Genomic DNA, 22,211 nt, shown 5'->3' with positions numbered 1-22,211 from the left:
TCTCCGTCTTGTTGTATATACTCTTCCTAAGGATTCAGCATAGGAATCTTCGAGGGGCACGGAGGGGCACAAAACTATATCGACACATTTGACTAAAAATAGGCTCAAAAGTAGCTAACATTATAAATAATTAAATATTGTTATAATAAATTCTAAAACGAACAAAAAATACTATAATATTGTAAAAAAAATATGCAAACTTACCGTATTAAAATTGACAAATGAATCCCTTGAAATTAAAATAGTCATTTATTAAGTTGAATTACCCTTAAATCGACTATTTCTACGCCTCGGGCGTTTTAGGCTGAACATGCCCATGTTTGACGGGTTACACAGGTCAACATAATAATCACACAGACCTATCAGGTACGAAATATTATAGGCCATACCCTGTAGAATCCGAATACATAATTCAAAACTTCCTCGTAAAAAGTCGAAAAAATGACTTTTGGCCAGCTTTTTTCCATTTGGGACCACTGTGCGCCGCGGACATTTTTGAAAACTGATTAAAATGTGTCCGAAGTGGCAACAGAAATCAACATTCTGCGGGATGGAATTGGGCCTCCTCTACGCAGTCCCCTTGCACAGAATTTTCAGATTCAGCATCACGGTCCGAGACCCATGGGATTTTGCCCCTCCTGATGTTCCCCCTTGAGCTCAATCATAAACCAACCATTTCATCAGAACTTACAGTTAATCGTAAGTCATCGAGGCCACAAGCTTTCATTCACAAGGCCAGTCGCTCAAAAGGCGTCGCGGGAGACTATCCCCACGGAATTCAAGAGCGTTTTCCCGCGACGAAATGACAACTTTCCCTCCTCGTAACGAGAACGAACGAGGAAAGTGGGACTTTTCCTTCACGCGCAAATTTAAGCAAACACGCAGGAAAATCCACTTACTCAAAGCGAAACGTCGTCCAAGAACCTAAAAATATCAATCGGTATTCCCACGGTAAAAATATGTAAAAAATATCTCCACTTTTCAATAAAGAAAGATATATTCACGGCTCAAACACAAAACGAATGAGAGCAAGCGCCTGAAGATCACTTTAGAATTACTCATATTCATTGAAAGAGTACCATGTCCTCACTTTTCAGGACCTACAATTGAAATTCGAACTCGAATGGACTAAAAAAATCCGTATCGAAAAGGGAGATCACCGGTATGTAATCGAAGCTCTTATTTTGCTGGTATGTAGTTACAGTTTTTACTGGGATCTTGAGGGTCAAAACTCCTCTTCCCGAAAACTTAAATGGATTTGCGAGCGAGAACTTATTACATTGGGGTTGGATCAAGGTGAAATGGAGGTTTCTACCTAAAAACAGTAATTACTTATGATTTAATGTAATGACTTCACTTTTTACTCTCACCATATATTAGTTTACATAGATAGGCCTTCTATAAAGGGTAGGAATCAAAACTAATATCACCTCCCCCTAGCCCAAAACATCACTTCCAATTAAAATAAGAAAACTTCGAGGATAATACACAATAAACCAACACCATTTATGGGTAGGAGTGGTCAAAATCGGCTTCCACGTCTTTCTTCGACCTCAAATTGTTCCACAACCATTCCTCTACTTGCCTAACAATGGTTTCATTGAATTTAGTATTAGTTCACCGCTATTATCATACAGTACAAAACGTTATCCTAGAATATATGTACAATTTAATAAGCGCTAAATCTTCACGCATAGCCTTGAAAAAAAAATCAAACAGACGGGTTAAATTTTTTTAAAACTCCGATGCCTTAGCTTTTTTTCTAAGAAGCAGTCCCATTGAATGTGGCAATTCCAGAGAAAAAAAATCTTCAAACTGAGGTCAAATTACTATCTTTTTTTATTTCTACTGTATATATACCTTTTTCTCAACTTATACGCAACAAAACTCTACAAATGAGGTACCAAAATGCACAGAATTTATCAGAGAACATGTGACGGCATATCTTACTTCCTAAATATTGCTATTGTCTCCTGAAATTGGTTTTTAAATAATAATTAAAAAAACAAAAGCCGGTAAATATTCCTGACGTTAACGGCGCACAAACTGATACATTTGCTCATTTGCAACAATATCTCGCGTTCTTTAAATAACTTTTATCAAAATGCGGCTGATTCCACATTCAAGTCTCCTGTTGATACGTAAGTATGAGTCATCATGTCCGTTTAACAGAGGAGTGTAATTACTTCCAATGTTGTGTTTAAAGAGGTCCTCTGGCCTCATTTTGTACATGAACATTCCAATTAAATTTGTACATTAGACCCTGCCTTTTTTTCTACATTTTAAAATTAGAAACGCGCCTATCCCTCTGTGGACCTGCATTGAAAAGAGCGGGGGAAGCCTGCTGGGAGCGGGCGCATCACGCTCGTATGCACTTATTGGGATTCGAGCCCAAATTCCGGCCAAGGCAAGTTACTTTTCTTCGTCGGAATTTTCGCACCATGTATGCAACTGCGGCTAACTCCATAGAGGTATGCCGCAGGTTAGTCCGAGGTGATTTCCTAAAAAATGGTGCAGCACTGTTTCTCTTTTCCCTTGTTAAAGAGCCTAACAAAACCTAACTCTTTACAGCCACCTCGAGGGAAGGGGATGTCGGACGTCACTCACATGAGTCACCCAATCATTCCCGCAACTCTGACCAATAACCTCGGGCGCTGTCCAGCTTTCGCTTTCATTTTTTTCCTCGAGCGCGAGTCATTCATTGAGAACCACTTGTGCACCAATGAGACGTCATTCGGGGAAACTCAAAACTCATTGACGAACATTTCCACGTAGCAGAAATATTTTCAGTATAAACTTGAATAAAACCTAGTTCCGCAACTTCAGAAACAGACCTTTTTATTACTTTACCAATGAGTAAGCAAATATTTTTTTCCAACTGGGTTAACCATGCTACATAAATGTTTTTACAATACTGAGATAACTGATAACCTATAAATCTAACGATATGATTGGCTAAATCGGGGTCAAGTGTCCCCTCCCAGAAATAGACATTTTTTTATGCGGTTATCATTGCGTTCGTTTTACTTTGTGTATTACGGAGCCTCAATCACTTAATTTCATATTAATAACATTCATATTAAAATAAAGAGAACATTTCATACAGTAATTGTTGTATCTTGTTTACAATCTCATGTATGAGAAGATCGTTTGCCTGTCAGACCCTTGTGCCCCCCAGTAAAAAATTACTGGATCCGCCCCTGCATCCCAGCGCTCTTTCTTTATATTATCCTAATTCCAGCATTGCCGTTTAGAAATCCTTCGTGTGTAACCATATAGCTTCCACTCCAAAGGGTTTTTTTTTCTCTTCAGGCAACATTCAATTGATTCCTAACATAGGCGGATAATGCTCCAAAAGACAATAAAAATAGTAGAACCATATGATGAAATGCGGTAACGCAGCAATATTAACTTAAGATTCCCGAGATATGTACTTTTTCTAATACTTTCGTGAGGACGAAAACCTCAGGAAAAACAATGCAGGAAAAATCAAAAATGAGAACACATTAAAGTGACGTTTTTATGATGAATAATAGTGAACATTTGAAGAAGTTTACAAGAATCGTTTTCGACAAGTTATATTTATTATAAATATTGGAAAAAAAAGAAATTTCGTAAAATTCTTTTGAGATAAAGAATGACCAAAAATAACTTAATTACAGAAAAAGGTTGTTTAAATTAAGTAACTGGACAAGTAAAACGATGAAAAAGAACGAGCTCTGTTACACGAACATAATGACAAGATATGTGATTAGCAAAGGCTGGTGATCTAAAACAGGAGAGAGTGTATGGCAGAGGACTGGAGTAAAAGTGATCAGCAAACCCTCGCGAAAATCTCGGTAAAGTGTGTCGCTTTTTATAGTTCAGACACCAATATTTCGCGGAGGAAGGATGATAATTAGCTCCAAACTGGGTCTAGGCCTACAGTATGTAAACTAGGTCTAGGCCTAGAGAAGACTATTTAATGATACATGGCAAAGTGAAAAATAGATTAAGATCAGATTACTGACCACTACGATACTGAAGATAAGAAGATCATCTAGCGACTATAATATATACTAATGGGTTGAGGTGATGCTGAGCTTCGCGATGGAAAGCTGATTAGAAAGATGGCAAACGAAGAAGGCAATTGGGTAGGATTGATACGTATGACTATGAGATTAATGACGTAGGCATATATCTTAAAGAGGTTCCCGCGATTAAGAAATTATGCGTCATCCTAATTAAAATTTCAAAATACGTTCATCAGATTATATTTCTCATACAGCCTTTCAAAAATGATCTTTCCATAGAAATGTACATAGGTGCTTGAGATGATCCTTATTGATTTGTATTAATATTTCTCATCGCAACTATTGCATGAATGCCATTTAGAACATAAAATGACACATGGAGCGTCATTACAAGATGAGTGAAAAGGAGGCAAAATTTCACCAGATGGTTTTACTGGTAAAATATTTTGAAATTTCCGGTGGTAGTTTGAGGAAATTCGAGACTGGCATAATCACGAAAAGAACTTAGTAACTCTCCAGAGCCATTTTAAGCAGCCGACCTAGGTTGCGTTGCAGCAAATCGGCCTTCATAATGTCACTGATTTTCCAAAACTTAGACCAGTTTCATAAAATTACAAATGACTTTACATAGTTCGTATGGTAGTTAGTAATTGCAACGGGATAAATTGCGAATAAGGGGTAGGTCACACATTCATTGGCGCCCTAGCCCTCCAACGACGCTGGCTACGTTCCTATAGAAAAATTTGCTTTAATGTCAAGTTGGCTTTTTCAATTGACGTATCACCCATAGTCAGCCACAAATGGGCCTTCAATTAATTATCAAACAAAAATTAAGCTTCCTGGTAAGTCTATAAAGGTACTCCTACAATTATAGCTAAACATGACATAAATACACTAATTATTATGACAAATATCAGCAAGTAAATTACAGCATTCCACCGCCCGTTCCCTGGAGGCCACACCCCTCATCATCAACCCACCTTGAACCTTCCCTCGTTGACAGGGGGCATTGCATAAGGGATTCCCAGGAAGGCTGCAGCCACGCTCTGCACCCGGTCCACGGGCGAGTGAGCCGTGCGGAAACCCACGCTCGGGTCCGGGTGCTCGTAGAGATTCACTTTGAACCCCTGCACCTGCCCGTAGCTAGTGGACACGATCACTTTGATATCCTGATTGATAGCGTCCGGCCTCATTTTCCCCTGGAGCTCCGGCCGCCATCCCGCCAGGACCCCTGGCAGCGGCAACTCCGTGGTCAGCGACTGGTAGTTGAACCTGCGAAGGGAAGAGCGAGGTAGTCAGAGAGCGGGGCTTGCAAGTACGTTGACCCCGGAGATCGCCACAGCCCCCTTTCTCCGGCATTGTATTTCGGGAACACGAGCGTTGACTCGCTGGCCTTGACGCGCAGAGCGACGCTCGGATGTAAACATTAGAAGTAGTGCCACGGCGATATCAAAGCAATTATAATTAGGTATGCTCAGTATTTGCCCAAGGAAAAATCCCCTAGACCGGGAATCGAAACACGAATCTCTGACTTTTTGGACAGGAAACTATTAGGAATAAATGAACCAGGACAGCGTAGTGGTCCATGCTGTGACCCGGGAAGCCGAAGTTCCGCGCTTTGATTCCTCGCCTAGAGAAATTAATTACAAGAAAATTATTGGGATTTTTATCGCCGTTAACTCGGCAGGTTTGAGTAATAACAACGACAGGATTGGACAGCATGGTCATCCAACGGAAAACACAAACTTTGTCGACACTAATCCAATCGGATCAGAACACAGGGCTAGACTGAGTCATTTTTCGAAACATCGGTGATCATGGAAAACCATACCCACCTGGAGTATCTCAGGAATCCCCAAAAGATTTAATTACGAGGGCTTGTTTCAATTATATTAAAGTTAGAATGCGACAACTACATAATTGGTAGGACATGTGAACTATCATAGCAGGATGAATTCCAGAACCTTGACCACTCCCACACGTGGAAATGACTCTCATTTTGTATGCGTGGAACTACTCAGTCACTTTGAAACAATCATCAAACCGATTAGAAATTAAGGAGCTCCCACACGATTAAATCCAATTTTCATATAAATTAACAAGTATAAAATGTAAAAACAGCTTACGGCCAAATCTTAAACGACGTTGCTTTAAAAAAATGGAAAAAAGACAACACTCCTGTTTCCACCAACGATATAAATATTTACTTAATATTTCCAGCGGAAGTGATTTATATTTGCATAAGTAAAAATCCCTCCAGAGAATTCGATGGTTTTCTAGTGGAACTCAACAGTAAAAGTGAAAGAACTCAAAAGTTAACATTAATGGGGTTAAAATTATCCCACCCATTATATTCCGTAAAAATCCTCTCCTTTTAATGAATGACACAAGAAATATATCCTTAAATTTTCGTTGCATATTAGGCCTCTAAATGTCGCTCCAGATTATGGCAAAATGACAGTAATGAAAGATAAATATTCTCAACATCAACCTACTATCGTTAAAACCTCCTTTCCCTGGGGAATAAAATTTTGAAAAGAGAAGTTTTATTTTTTGTAAATTCGACCAATTCAGACGTGACATAGTAATGGCATACGTACTGAAGTAAACGGCAGTTGCACTTTTCTACAGTTACAATTATATAATTGTCGAAAAGTGCAAATACTTTAGATTTAAATATTTCATTCGTTTGAACAGGAATTTATAATTCTTTCGTTCCCCCTATAATCTACGTCGATATTTCAATGCACTCTATTGCCTCAAGACCAACAACCAAAGTTTTATTAGAGATAAAAAATTCTTTTACTCATGGTTCAAGTTAAAAACCAATTCACGGTCTTCAAGCACCAGATAAGATCATATGATACTTCCGACTGCGTTTCCTTCACCTTTCCAGGGTTCTGAAGCGTAACCAAACATACTTCCACGGCTTCATGCGCTGCGGCCCACCGCTAGGAGTGTGCCACAAGATATGTCTGCAGACTGTGAAAGTAGAGGGAGAGAAAGGGGTCTGGATTTGGCATTACCAGACACTCGGCAAAAGAAAGCCAAACACTAAAACGTCCACTTGTCATCATCACGCACTCAGTGCTTCAAATAATCCTTTCCACGAAAAAACTTAGACTTGGTACGGTTCACTCCAATAGGAACAAAAATACGACATGAAAATACTTTTTAAATGAATATACTAGAACTTCGAGGACTTCCAAATAAGCGAATACCAATGAAGAAAAATTGGAACGGTCAGGGTGGATATTAGGAAATTCAAGGAAGTGACGACAATGAAGGATTTTTAATATAATTACTAAAGAAAAAGATTTACATGGGGAGCAAATGCAACTGACTAACCACGGAAGCAGCTAAAAATAAAGAGATTCAACGATAACCGACAAATAGTACCTTCAAACATTAGGAATTACAATCCGAAAGGATTAACGAAGTTATACATCTATTCCCTCGTAATAGAGAGCGAAAATAAATTTTCGTAGATGGGTAATAATTAATTTATGGGCAGAGTTAGATGCCCTAGTACATTTTTGGCCGTTAATGATGCGCTACAACTAAAAGCAGAGTCTTGTATTTTAATACATTACTAAAACCCAAGTCTCCGAACTATAGGCGGAAATAATTACGAATCAGATCGAAATTCAATCTGAAATTAGGATTAATATGATGTACTAAATGCTAGGGTTTAAATACTAAAGTGAAGAAGAGCGTCGCCTCATTCACGTAGGAATTCACAGCAAAGCAAAATGAAACTAAAGGCAATTCCATTACTAGCATTTGGGATAGTAACAAGGAATATTTAGTCGATATTATTGAATATCAAATTACTTAGAAATAAGGCAGAAAACAAACGCAAACCTTTTTTTACTCGCCGAAGAAAAACAACTGCTGTACACGACAAGCGTAACTAATGTGCATAAGGACTAAGAACATAAGGATAGCACGCTGCTGGGTGCTATTTTATCTTTCCGACGCAGGATGAAACCCGAAGGGTCCTCTTCTCCGGTACGAACGGGGACAACGCAGCTTCCAGAAGTGGAACGGCATCATTAATAAATCAGCCTACCATTAAACGCTCATCTGCATTTCGCCTCTTTTAACTCTCGTTGCGGACAATAGGGTGCGCGTAATTGGATTAGAGTGCACAGGAACTCGGATTACATAGGTTGACTAGCCCCTAACAGTTTCAATTATTATCTACACTGGAGATCTGGCGAAGGGAGACTGCAATGTTGCGCAAAACTGCGAGAGAACACAGACCCGTCCTTTCAGCTCCTCGCCGAGAATTCAAAGGGAGCTCACGAGGTGTATTTATTTTTTCCTCCGTCAGAGATGGCAGGGGCCAGCCGCTTTCGGAATTAAACTAGATCTGGCCAATAAGGCTGAGATAGGCCTGCACCGTTTCCGACCGTCGAAGAATCCCACACATTGTTCCGCCAGGGAGTTTTCCCAAGGGGAGAGCCGGAATCCTGTAGGGACATGAGTTGAAGGTCAGACAAATGTCTTGAAAGACTCGTCCAGGACGAGGCATATGTAGTACGCAGAGTGAATACGAAATGGAATCACTCATAGAATAACTGGAGTTCTTGTTAAATGAAATAATATCAATAAGAACATAGAATCTCCTTTGAAGTAGCGAACTATATAAATGAGCAAAATTTTCACCACACATTTCCAAAACAGAACAGCACTAAGAACGAAATATCAGCGTTGAATAAATTTAAAGTTTCACTGAATAACATTTTCGCTACATGCTGCTGCTGCGGTAAATAAAAATGTTTTATTGCATGCGTTGAAAGGCATGAAAAATCATTCCTTCACCCGAAACATGTAAATTTCTTATCGACACGATTAAGTCTTAGTTTTCTAAGAGATTTCCTTTTCTTCCCGCTCGCTATAATGTCAGTAAAGAAAAACAATACGAGCCTCAAGCACATTCTCATAAAAAATCTTCGACAGCAAAATTAATCATTTAATTGGAGATGTAAATAAAGAAAACTTTTCAGGCCACGGATTATAGGTTGATAGCTTCAAAAAAAAAGAACTCTCATTATTCACTTTCAGAGCATTAACTCCCTAGATCGATATTCACCGACTTCCGTCAACCATTGATCCAAGCTTAAGCACGCGATGCTTGGGGAGAATTCTTAAAATACAATCTTTGCCATATTCTCAAAGCTTAAATGGTAACATAAAACAACTTTCAGTTCAACTGTATTAACGAAGGCGACAAAAAAATAAACGACAGGAGCAGATGTAAAACTGTTAAATTCTCCAACATAATTACTTTCCTAACTTGATGTCAAATTCCCCAACTTTCAGCGACCGATTACCTTCTCCATATATCCGTTTTACAACTACTTATAAGCCAAGGTAATATTTTCGATTGAAAGCCAAGACTATCGACATCGAACTCAACTAAGGTACAAAATCATGTTTAAGAGGAACCACAGAGAATGCCTAAAATATGTACTACGCAGATGGTGCAACGCTTGGCTTGAATTGCTGCCGGCCGCTCTTTAATGTGGAATATGAAACGAGAAAACATCATTTTTCCCATTACAATCCTAAAAATTAAGAGCTAATTGCTTCGGTTTAAACAGTGAATACGCTTTGTCTGCCCGATAGAGTAAATGAAAAACCTCGAGGCTGCACACGTAGATAGTGGAGGGCCAAAACAAAAATCCATTATTAGACATCTTATCCTCGTTCAACCGCAAGAATAGATTAAACGACGAATGTGCACTTCCTGTGTAACGAACAATATTAGTACGTAGAAAAAGACAGCGCCCTAAACTAATCGAAAGACGTTCAAAATGTTTTGAATCAGTTATACATACGAAAAAATAGTTGCTCCGCGATGATTAAGCTAGATACTAATCACAAATTGTCAAGTTTATGTTTCAAAAATTAAGCATAAAATTTTCTTTTCGACCATTAACTTTGATACTCTAGTCCAGTATCAGTAAAAATCGCGAATAAAACTATAATAAAAATAAAATAGGGTCATATATAAATCCAAGGTCGATTGACAACCGTTTACCAGTTATTTAACGTAATATCCGCTTGGAAAAGCATACGCGACGCTCAAGAAATGAAAAAAAAACTCACCAGGAGAGTCCCACGCTACATTTCCCTTGGCCCTTTGTGAAATATGCATTGCTAGAAGCAAAATCAAACAACAATCCTCTTGATGAACAGGCCTTGAAATCTCCAGCCAAACAATATAGATGATTATCGGGGAATATGAAGAATTAAACCTGGGTCCGACTGAAAACCAGAAATATAACACGGCATGACGCTGGTCAAGCAAGATAGGAAGGAAAATCTACTCGCACGCTGGCCTGCAGTCGCTATACTAGGCCTTCATTACCATATTTCCGAATCAAATTAATTCCGCACCGCGACTCATGAAGCCTCTAACAGCATCATGCAGTAACTGTTTCAGTGTTAACATATTGTTTTCATGGAGCGTGTTTCTTATGCCAGCATACAAACTCTCAGTTCCAGCGCCTCTCAACCGAATGGCTCCCCTATGACTCATTAATCTTTTCCATAATTGCTCTTTGTTATTTATGGCTTTCTTTAATATTGTTGTGCACCCAAGTTAAGGTCTTAATGCTGCTATTACCGCTCAGTAAATAAATAAAGTAATAAGTAAAATAATAAAGTAACTAAACCTGCCGCAAGCGGCAACCAAACGTATTGGAGGCTGCTTGACCGCTCAATAAAGATGAAAAATGTAAGGTCGGTTCCCAGGAATGGCTGATGAAAAAAATGAGATCTTCGTAAATTTTCTTCCTAATGCTGGCTATGCTTTAAAATTTTACACGTAAAGGCGGAATAATTTTAGGCCAATAATGAAGCAACACTGGTGGCAGACCACGGAGGCTGAGTTTTCATTCCATCCACCATTCCACACAATACGCGCGCTTTGAGAGAAGAAATTTAATGAAATAAATTAAAAATTGATGAAAAAATACCTAAGCAGCATCAGGTAGTGAGAGCTAATGAAATTAATTTTCGACAATGCGAACTATTGTAGACTCCTTTGACATGGGCAGGCAGATTACAACGATATGGAAACGCGTACGGAAGAGAGGAAAATGCGTAATGAATGGATGTTGGACAGATAAAGAAGTATACCAGAAAGATGAACGTCACGGAGGCACGTAGGGTCCGATATACCAATCTTAGGATTGCAATACTGTGAATGAAAAAGAGGGCATAACATCTCGCGAGATATAGATTTAATGAAATTCGCGACGACTCTATTAAGGTACGGAGACTATGTACAGAAAAACCATTAATATATTTTATTATTTAAAAGTAGTAACTTTAAACGAAAAATATATATCTCTATAGAAGCATGGGAAGAAATAAAATTTTAAAATCTGTTTGAAAACACGCTCTCATGAAGGTGTTCGCGACCTATAGATGCATTGCGCTATGAAAAGAATAACTAGAAAATTTCCATAACACTTTTGACCGAATATGATTACGGATAGAAATTTACCATGTACCCATTTCTCACAGTGATACGCACTATGGCTACTTAGTATGAGGCTCATAGTCAGCTAATTTGAACTTCTTACATCACCAGGTTCAAACAAACTGCTACACAAAGACACTGTTAAAATCGCTTAGTTCATATCCTCTTCCCTTAGATCCAGCGCTGTATTTGGGCCGGTACGGCGTACACCTAAAATCCGAACTCGTTATAAGCGCACCGGTTAAAATACCTTCGCGGCCGGGTGTATAATACATGTTCAGCTGTTGGAATTTTTGGTGAGTACCGACTAAGTTTTTTCCCAACTACAGCACTGCTTAGATCATTCGCATTTGTAAAGTAAATGCTGATAAATCGAAACAGAAAGTGACAGCAATAAAAAAGAAATGTAATTAAGAGTTTCGTGTAGTACCTCGAGTAAGGTAGTATACCTAGAAATGGAATACTCTACTTTTACCACATATTTTCACCACAACAAAATAGTATAATGTAAAATATTAATAGAGCGAATTTCCCACGCGCTGCACTCGTCTGCCATAACTCGGTAATGAAAAAGACGCAACCATAATGACCGCCACCAAACGTTAAACCCCTAACCTCGGAAAGCACAACGGAAAACCGAACTAAAATGGTGTTTCTCAAGCGTCAATGAATGCCAAACCGAAATGTTAGGCCAGCGACGCAGTTTATACGACTGTATACACAGCAAATGGTGATTATTGTCAACACAAAATAATCGCCGTGTATTCAAGAATTTATAAGACAATTTCTCACTTAAACTTACAAACAATGAAATATAAAATTACACCCGCATGATTGACATGTACTCAAAACACTTAATCCATATTTCACCCTACAACTCATAATTGAAGGAAGAGGGTGTAACGGGGGCCTTATTTAGACAATTTATACCCTGAGAATCCATGAAAGAGTGGCGAAGGCCGCTATATAGATGAATGAGAGCAGCCCGTTAACCCTAAAAGATTTATGAAAAGATATGGTGCCGCGGGACCTTCGTTCTTTGATAATAGAATAAAGGCGGAACACAGAAGAGAAAGCTTTCCATGGGAAAACATTTTTAAGCTCTTGGTCGGTCTCATTATTCCAAAACCACAATATAACAAAATTTTACTTAAATTTATGGGTAGATTAAAATTACAACAACTGTTATTTTCTCCGAATGGTTAGGATATTTAGTAAAACATAGCCACCAGATACTAGAGAAAATAGAATGAAAATAAATTAATAAACGGAGTAACATAAAAAATACTAAAACTACAGGCTTTATTTGCTTTTGCACTTAGCCACCCCTAGACTGAACGAAACACCACGGTTATTATAAATAAAAACCAAAAGCTCCAGAAACAGTCATTTCCACGAAATTTTTCAAGTTCTAGAGAATGCATGGTCACAATTATTAACATACTGCTCAGCAACACATAAACCTCCATTTTTGCGGATGGAGTGTAGTTATCAACAACATGCAAGGCTTCAAAACGTTTTCCTATTTATTTTCCGGAAGACATAAAACAGGTTTCTGTTTCAACGATGCTAGTGAATACACAGGTACACTCAAGGCATTCCTTTCAAATGTAAGATAAGACTCCATCTGGATAGAATAATAATAAATTTCATTTCAAGTGATAGAGGTGATAAAACATGAGTCATCAATGACAAAGCTAGTAGCATTGGGAGAAGCACCAAAATCAAGGAATAGTGCACACTTCACCATTGACGCCGCATTTATTTGAAAAAAAAGATACTTCATTAAAAATAATACGAAGAAACTATGACACCTGACACTAAGACACCTGAAAGAACTTTACTACCGGGAAGTTCCTCGGCAGTTACTTATGTGCACTCGAAATAGTTTTCAATATTCTTTAATTATATTTTTGAGTGTTTTCCTATGCTATATTACATTATTTATTTTACTATGTGCTTTTATTTTATTATTAGTGCTTTACTATAAATATTTATTATACCCGAAGATCAATTCCATTGTTTGGGATGAAACTCGTACAAAAATTAATAATATTCGATATAATAAAATAATGATATTACTTTATTAAATAAGAATATAATAAAATTCGTAAAAAAACAAACCGTCATTTACTTGGGGCGCGCGACACTGCAAAAAAACGCATGAATGCGGTGTCCTAAAAGCAGTAAGCTCCCCGTGAGATCGTTTCTCCCTCCTATTGTCTGAAAGACCACCCAAAGGATGATATCGCGAGTTCCGGCGGCTCCTCCGAGGGAAACGATAAAGATGCGAAACAGTATGCATCAAAAGATATCAAAAGGAAAACAGCACTTTCCTTTCGAGGACAAGTCAGCCACCGAGCGATTAAGCACGTGCGAAAGCAACAAAGAGAGATAAGAAAGGAAAAAACCAAAAGGGGATATTTCTTTGAGAAAAAAGGGTACCACAGCCCACCGCTTTCTTTAGACGATGAGGATGTGAATTATAAAAAAAAATATCCACAACGCGAACACTAAATGAAACACCCCGTGGATAGATTTTTCTTAGCTCCACATAATGCCCACATAAACCCTTTTCGTTTATTCTTTATTTTTCCTGCTAAAATATTAATGCAAGGTGCTATATGCATACAAATACAGAACCCTCAAAATTTTCACCGACCTTTCGAAGAAATATTTCATTTTTTTACCGAGTTTCACAGAGAAAGTCCAAGGAAAAGAGAAGTTTCTGTAAGAGCTTTGAAGAGCTTATTGGAGTAAATTATTATAAAATCGCTTCTTTTTTCATATTCAAAGGGAATTTTTAAGAAATGGCTAAAAAAACAAATACATGAAAAGGAAGTCTAAATAAATAGTAGAAAATATAACTGACAGTTGTCGGCGAAGAAGAAAATATACAATAGACAAATTATCACAATTAATTACTTATTTATTTAAGGCTAGGCTATCATTATCATGCCTACCATAAAAACCACCAAATTTCTTTTCACTTCAAAGAAGTTTCTTTAAGTAGGACCTGCACGTGAGGGCTTGAAATCAACATATGTACATTACAGAGGTTTGATGATGGAAATTACAAATTATCTCCCTTTTAAGCTTAATTAAACCACACGCTGCCACACAAGAGGCGACATTTGAAGCATGAATACCAAATGAATTGGCAATCGCACAATAATAATTATTTTGAAAACAATAGACAAAAATTGTAATTACGGTTAGCTTTACGTCAATACTAGTAATGAAAAAAATCCCGGAATATCCAAATTAATGCTACATACAAGATAATCAAAACCCAGCAAGTCTAATGCCGTTGCCGTCAGTTCGTTCAGCACGGCATTTCTCGCTGGAGAAGGTGGCTCAACTGTTTCCGATATATTGAATAAAGAGAATGGAGTTTACTTTAGTCCCATGCTAAGACCTCAGGGAAAATGAAGTGTATAAAATTCAGTTGATGCCAGTTTTCACACCGTGAGATTTTTCTCTGCAAAAGTTACTAAAACATTAGGTTCCTATTACGGTAATCTGAGTCCTATTCTTTACCCCGTCTTGTCTTGCCTTCACGACAGATGGGACTCCGATCATCTTTGTCCCTCTACCGGCTTACGTGAAGTACAACAGCTGGCCGAGGTTTGGTGGGAGGGTTTCTACCTCGCCTGCACGAGGATCAACGCCGGTTTAGTCTTCTTCAGCACTCTTGAGATAGATTCAACGTATAAGTTTGAGTTTTTTTCTCACAATCAGCACATCAACAACAATAAAAGAATTTTCAATGGCACAAGTAATTTTGGTACAATGGCTTACATGATGTCGCAAGACATAAGCGAGAAAGAGACTAGTTTCACCCGAGGGTACCTTGCGATCAACTTCGTAACCTCGGTCAATTTCATACGATTTGAGCTGTGACTCCACTAACTACAATTATGTTATCTATTGGTTGTTGTTTTCATGTAAGTGTAATTAATGACTAAATTAACCGATGCATGTGATAATATCCTCCTTGACACATTCATCTCATGCCTTCTTAAGAGCAACGATCCAAAAGAGGAAAAATGCAGTGGCGCCGACTCCATGGGGCCTGAGGGGGCCCGAACCCCCTCAAAAATTCGTTATGGGTGTGAGGAAAAAATGTGTCAGGATTGTCGATTTTCCCCGGAGTGTCCAGATATCGAGATTCGAGTTATCTAGGTTCTAATGTTGATCATATGACTCTTCTAAAATGCATAGAAAACTCAAAACCCACAACTTATAACATTTCCCGGGGCAAGATCCCTGGTTTGGGCCCCCCAATATTTTTTGTAAGTTGCATCCCTGGGAAAAAGCATATATTTTAGTAATCATCCCCCTTAAAATTTTCGCAAAATATTAAGACAGTAAAAAACGGTCATTGGTCAAGGGCAGTGTATTGATTCTCTAACGGTGAGATCCGGGGTTCGAGTCCACACAGGCTGTAATTTTTCTCCTTCTCTAAAATAATTGGCTCGGATTAATTGCATGCTTAACCGCTTGTACATTTTTTTCAGTCGAAAATGAGGTGTTTCCTAATGAATAATTTTTTCACAGGAAGGCCAAATAGCAATTCCTTGAATTCAAGACTACAATATTATATCTCGCACCTTTGCAGGACCACAGTAAGATGGGACGTGTATACATTCAATGAACATTACTTAAGTATTTAAGTGCAACTGCATGCTAGCACGTCTATTGTTGTTCATTTGCCAACGCTGTTCAGTAATTAAAGAGAACATTTCAAGATGACATTAAATATCACCACCAGTTATTCAATATTGGAACGGTGTAGATGCAGCATTTTAAGAACCAAATATATTGATATTATGCAAGAACTTGAAGGTGAACATACCGCCCAAGCAACATAGAATCTCGACGGGTGGCAAAGAGGGGAATCGAATCGCAAAAACTAGAATACAAAAATAATGATTGTGAAATTACAAGAATCTCGATATCTAGATCAATCGAATCTCAATACGTAATGTTCAATCGAAAACCCATTTTTGCTCCAATCCCACCTGACACATGTATTAGCATAGCTTTCCTCAGTAAAAATATCCATAAATTACGCATAAGTTGACCATGACTCCCGAAAGCTATGCACCTAGAGAATAAGAGACACAAATTTGATCTGCTAGATAAATAGTTTAGTCGGAAAGATGGTCATTGAGATCCGTCATTGGGAACGAAAGATTTAACGAACCACTCCCCTGCATCCCGAAAAGCGCAGAACTCTACCTAAAACCCTTCTAAGTTGCAGCGCGGACGATTTTATTCTCATCAATCCTTGCCCTACAACAATCAATCGGTAGTAGATCAATAGTAGAGGAGATCTCCTTTGTAGGCGGAGAAAAAATGGGCATTGATATTCCTGTTTTTAAAAGTCATTCCAATCCAAATTCCACTGTCGTTGAAACAGGTAAGGCATAACTGGCGTGGTTCAGCAAGTAATATCCATTACCTTCTTCCTTACAAGATCAATTTTCCTTTCACATGTGAATGTTTTACCTCCGATATCAACCTTGAATACCGAATTCTCTCTCGTTAATTCGCTCTTATTTACAAATCTCATTTATTATAAAAGCATTTGAAGATAGATTTCGATTACTCGTTCAGGAAATCTTTTCGAGGAGCTTTCGCCATACTATTACCACAGACAATACTGTCTTGGATCATGGTTTCACAGGCAACCCCTGAAGAAGTGCCCAAAATAGCACTATTTATTTCAGAGAAAACTCATACTGCCCACTAATGAAGTTCACCCATTGTTCCGGAATCATTTAACTACAAATAATATGAAATATGTAAACATGAATTTGAGCGCTACAGCATCGCGAAGACATAAGATTAATAAAAAACACACATATCCGACATCAGAGGCGGCGCAGTAAAGTCCTGCCTCGCTGAACTAAAATTAGTGAGTTCAAATACCCCTTACTATCTTGGGCCTATGGCATTACTGCCGACGAAATGAACGCAAATTCCCCAATAGGATTAAATTGACACATGGGTAGAACATGCATAACATTTACCTCATTACTTATACACGTTGAAAACACGTACATTTTCATAACATATAATTTTACTCTAATTCTACTCTTTAAATATTGTGACATACTGTAGAAAACGAGAAATCATCTTTATTCCCCTATTTTTTTAGAATTTTTGTCATTCATTACATTTTACCCAATATCATATAGTCAAATTAAAAATTGCATATTACATGCATGAAAATACTTAATACATTTTGACCGTAGATACGCACATTTTTGTCACATACAATTTAAGTTGTACGTAAAAGAAATCGCGGCTAATTAGAGAAAGTGAGATAGCTCCTCTCCTTTCCTCTGATAAATAAAGTATTTCTTTTCGCCCCAATGAACGTTCCATGAGCTCACGGCTGTTTCTTGAAGTGCTCTGAGAGAATGGAATACATGTAGAGTTACGAGAGTAATACGAGTATATCCCACAAGGATGTCAAGCATGGGCCAAAGCACTGTTGGCTTATCATATGGTCAATGATAGACGGTTACCAAGAGCGACATAGACGATCTTTCATTGACTAAAGTTTAAGGGACGCGACTGCATAGGAGTCACTATCCTCAGCAAAGGGCGCCATAAAAAAAGGTTAACACGCCCCATGAATCTTCCAGGATAGTCCCTTGATTCCACCGTAGTATATATACCCAAGTGTCGTGTGTCATTTTTGACCTGAAATTTTAGTAACATTGCATCGAGCAATATTCTTGAAAATTGGCATACTTATGGGGAAAGGTCCTACGTTTTGTAGGAAAATTTTACAATTTTGACCTTTTGACCAAACAATGTGGGTCCAAAACAAAAATTTGAATTTGCCTTACGGGGTTTCAATGTTTAAAAAAATCGAGATAGAAAAAAGTCTGAATTTCATTGACCAAGATGTCAATTCTTAGGTTTTCGGACACGAGAAACCCGAAAATAACACTTTTATTTACGAAAAATCAACCGTTGACCCAGTAAGGCACCTTCAAGGTCATAAGGGTGGCAAAAAGAATAGCATACCAACAAAGGTGTCGATCCATGGGTTTTATTGGGTGCCCAAATCATTGGTATTGTCCAAATAACCGTATTATTCACTCATTGACCTCCAAGGTTAATACGGAGGTTCAAGGTCATAGAGGTAAACGTATGCCCTTAGAGGTTTCAAGGACCACCCAGGGAAATAATTGGACTAACAAAAAGCAATATACTATCGGAAGGCCCCGGAAACGTCCTAATCATAGCTTGTCAGCCGGGGTAGGCTATCTCGGGGTTTGTAGGGATTCCAGGTAGGTGAAAAAATTTAAAGAAAATAATTCAGAGTTGTCTAGATTTAGGGAGGTTGATGGGGAAGAGCACGCTATTTAAATTTTGTTAGGCAACCAAAACTTAATTGTGGAGATAACAAAAACAAAATTTAGAATTTGGTTAAACAAGAAATCGCAACATTTCCACTGAATTTATTTTAGCATGACGCGTTTCGTTGTTACAACAACTTGATAATGTGAAACGAAAGAGAACCGCGCCGTGATACAATAAAGTCATTGGAATATTACAATGTCTTATTTCATTAATATTTATGACCAACACCACATCGTGCAACTTGTCACACAAAATTTAGATAGTATATTAGTAAAATTCAACAAAAAGAGGTACTCGCTAGGAAATTCATCCCAGAGAAATACGCATAAAAAGTTCAGAGAGAGGGGGTGAATATCTATTTTATGTAGTGGGGGTTCATTCATAATTATTACCTTAAGGTTTGGGGGAGAAAGGGTCGCCCCAGCAGGGATTGGCCCCACTTATTTTTCCATTGCGGGAAAAAACGAATAAAGGGTTTCTTATATAATTCAAAACTTTATGGGCACCAATTCATGGTAAATCTCACATAAAGGGCGGAATTTAAGCTACCCAAAATAGGCAAGACCACAACACGGCATGGAAAATATGGAAAAACCTTAATTTCTTGATACATGGACAGGTTTTCCACTCCCGAGTCCCTCAGTGCGATTTCTAGTAATAGCCGGAATATCTACTGCTCCAGGATACCTGCAAGCTACCTCATGGGTTTCTGGCAGGGTATGTTTACACAACATAAACTGGTACTCCATGTAATGGAATAATTAAGGACATGTTACTTGCTCGAAATCAGCAATGACCAAAACTAACCAAAATAAATTTAGGGTCTACTAATTAGTATTAAAATTACCTTTAGATTGGTGGGTTTGATGCATATTTTCAACATTGCACTAATACTTTTTTTACCAAGGGCAATGAATAGCACAAACGGATCGCATTTCCGTCTACTGTTATGGGCAGTAGGGTGCCGTTGAGGAAAAGGAGGAGAGGGTGTAAGATGCAGGCGCGCAGCTAGGAATTAAGGCTAGGGTGGGGGCGTTGGGAGCAAATAATCCTGGGGGGTGTGGAATACGGGAGGTGCAGGTGCCCTCCCGCTGAAAATTTTTAAGATAAATGGTTCAAAATGGTGAGTGTTACGGCTTTCTGAGGGATATTTTATTAATCTTTAAACTATTCTATTACATTTTTAAAGTTCTCTGAGTTCTGTGGGGATTTATCCCCCAAAATCCCCCACGCTGCGCAAATGGTAAGGAGATATGTTTGCATGAGAGGATATACATTCCGTGAGGTTTTCTTGAAGAGGGTACGATAGTAGGCTTGTATCTCCCAAAAATTTCGGCAAAGTTTCAATACCCCGAGGGGGAAGGTGGTTGGTGGTTATGTAGGCAGGGCCGGAAAACCAAATGATTTATCAATTTAGCACCGGCCAATCATTCGGAGGCCCTAAACGAATGAATCAAAAATATTTTACTAGGTACCGGAATCGGCACATGGTAGGTAACAGTAGGCGTTCAGTCATTAGGTAAATCGCTTACTAAATAAACACCAATATTAACCAAAAAATAAAAATAAATACGTTCATTCAATTTTCGGATTTTTAAGGCATGGGCGTGGCCAGGAAAATATTTCGGGGAGGAGAGGGTAATTTGAAAAGGTGCAGTACGGAGATTGTTCATTGGAAAGGGGAACCCCGAAAACTGTATCTCGAAAACATATCGGGTGAGGTTGAAGCCCCTTATGACCCCCACCCTCCGGCTAACTACGGCATTCTTATAAGGGACACTGCTCCTCGAAAAAATGTGCACAAAAATGCAAGGACACAGCCACAAAAAATATCGGGGGGGGGGGGGGGGGGGGGAAGAAGATGGATCATTCGTGGGGTAGATTTCAGGGAGGATTCATTCGCAAGTGATGCACTTCCAAGATCATATATCAATCTCCTTCCAAGATCATATCTCATGTCTCCTAAACATTTTGGGGGCGGTGGTCCAACCCTCTAACCCCATCCCTTCCCGGAGGCCTCACTGCTCCCGACAGCTTTGCGAAATTATGGCTGAAAATTAATGTAACTGCCCAGGGGCGGATCCAGGATTTTTTTCTGGGAGGGGCACAAGCAAGGCCGTATCCAGGATTTTGTTCTGGGTGGGGCACAAGGATACCTCGTAATACAAAACGAATGCAATGATAATGGGACAGTATTAAATATCATGCATATTTTTGAGTGTCTGGGGGGGGCACGTGCCCCCGTGCCCCCCCCCCCCTGGATCCGCCAATGTAACTGCCAACTGCGCGCAACAACGCTGTAACGAAGCGATTCTCGAATTTAGGCTTCTCTTCATTCGCGCCTCGCTTGCTCGGATGCGCATGCTCTGAAAGATGAGCGAAACTGGTAAATGAAGTGGGCGCGGTTCAAATCGTACAACCGTCACTGATGAATTTGACCTATATCATCTGAAGAACTGTGAGAATAGCTTAGGGTGTTCTTGAGATATCAAAGCGGAAAATTAAGTATAACCGTTTCATTAAACATTTAAATAAATCGGAATATAAAATACTTTAAATTCATAAGATGAGTGGATAACACCAAAACACCTATTCATATGCATTATCCCAAAGTATTTCGAGGAAATATACCAGTGCAAGCACAAATAAATGCCCGGGAAATTGAAACAAAGGTGACTTACCTATCATCGTCAGCCCCGTAGTGCGAACCCTGATGCCTTCGCGAAGACTGCCAATCTTGTTGCCATTGCTGTCCAGGCCACTGAGGTCCATAAGCAGGATAACCGCCCTTTCCATAACTACCGTCTGGATTGTACAATCCTTCTCTTGAATAATCCCTTGAACCTGTACCATCACGGTAATTATTCTGACCAACTACAGTCCACAGGTTCCACACCAAAAACAGGGAAATCAGGCGTAAATCCCGCCAGCGCTTCTTTCGCCACACAGGTGACGCCATGTTTCTGCTTTATCTCTTTTCTCACCTGCACCAAGCACCCATTGAGAAGCACAGGTGGTCCTTCGACGAAATCACCAGGGGAATTCACCGAACACTGCCAAGGAGGGCCATTATTCCACAAATCTTGTAAATAACCACCACAACGCGTATTATAGCAGTAGTCACTATAAACACTAGCAGATCACCTGTTGGCCAATAAGATACAACGAACACCTCGTCGCAGTCCTCACCGGGTGAGTCGAGGTGAGTGGGAGGATAGGCGGGGTGAGTAACTTCGCTGACAGTTCTCGGAGGGACCACTGTTTACCACGCTCTATCGAGTAATTACTGGGCTCGAGAGATGGCAGCACCGACC

At 39.0% G+C, this 22,211-nt stretch overlaps 1 protein-coding gene across 2 annotated transcripts in view; it reads right to left on the bottom strand.

Moving 5' to 3' along the window:
- The window catches only part of LOC124153718 (cholinesterase), a 47,387-nt gene extending 25,255 nt beyond the window's left edge, over window positions 1–22,132 (bottom strand). Inside the window, exons 1-2 of one of the 2 annotated variants that reach the window (XM_046527050.1) lie at window positions 21,579–22,132; window positions 4,994–5,285 (exon numbers count right to left, since the gene is read on the bottom strand). In XM_046527050.1, coding sequence (XP_046383006.1) covers window positions 4,994–5,285; window positions 21,579–21,856 — 570 coding nt within the window. In that variant the 5' untranslated portion in view covers window positions 21,857–22,132. The remainder of the gene's footprint in view (window positions 1–4,993; window positions 5,286–21,578) is intronic. The other variant, XM_046527049.1, reaches the window with a different exon arrangement.
- Window positions 22,133–22,211: the final 79 nt, after the last annotated feature.

The sequence above is a fragment of the Ischnura elegans genome, chromosome 2, assembly GCF_921293095.1.
Source record: "Ischnura elegans chromosome 2, ioIscEleg1.1, whole genome shotgun sequence".
NCBI classification, from domain to species: Eukaryota; Metazoa; Arthropoda; class Insecta; order Odonata; family Coenagrionidae; genus Ischnura; species Ischnura elegans.
This window is presented reverse-complemented; position numbering and strand designations above follow the sequence as displayed.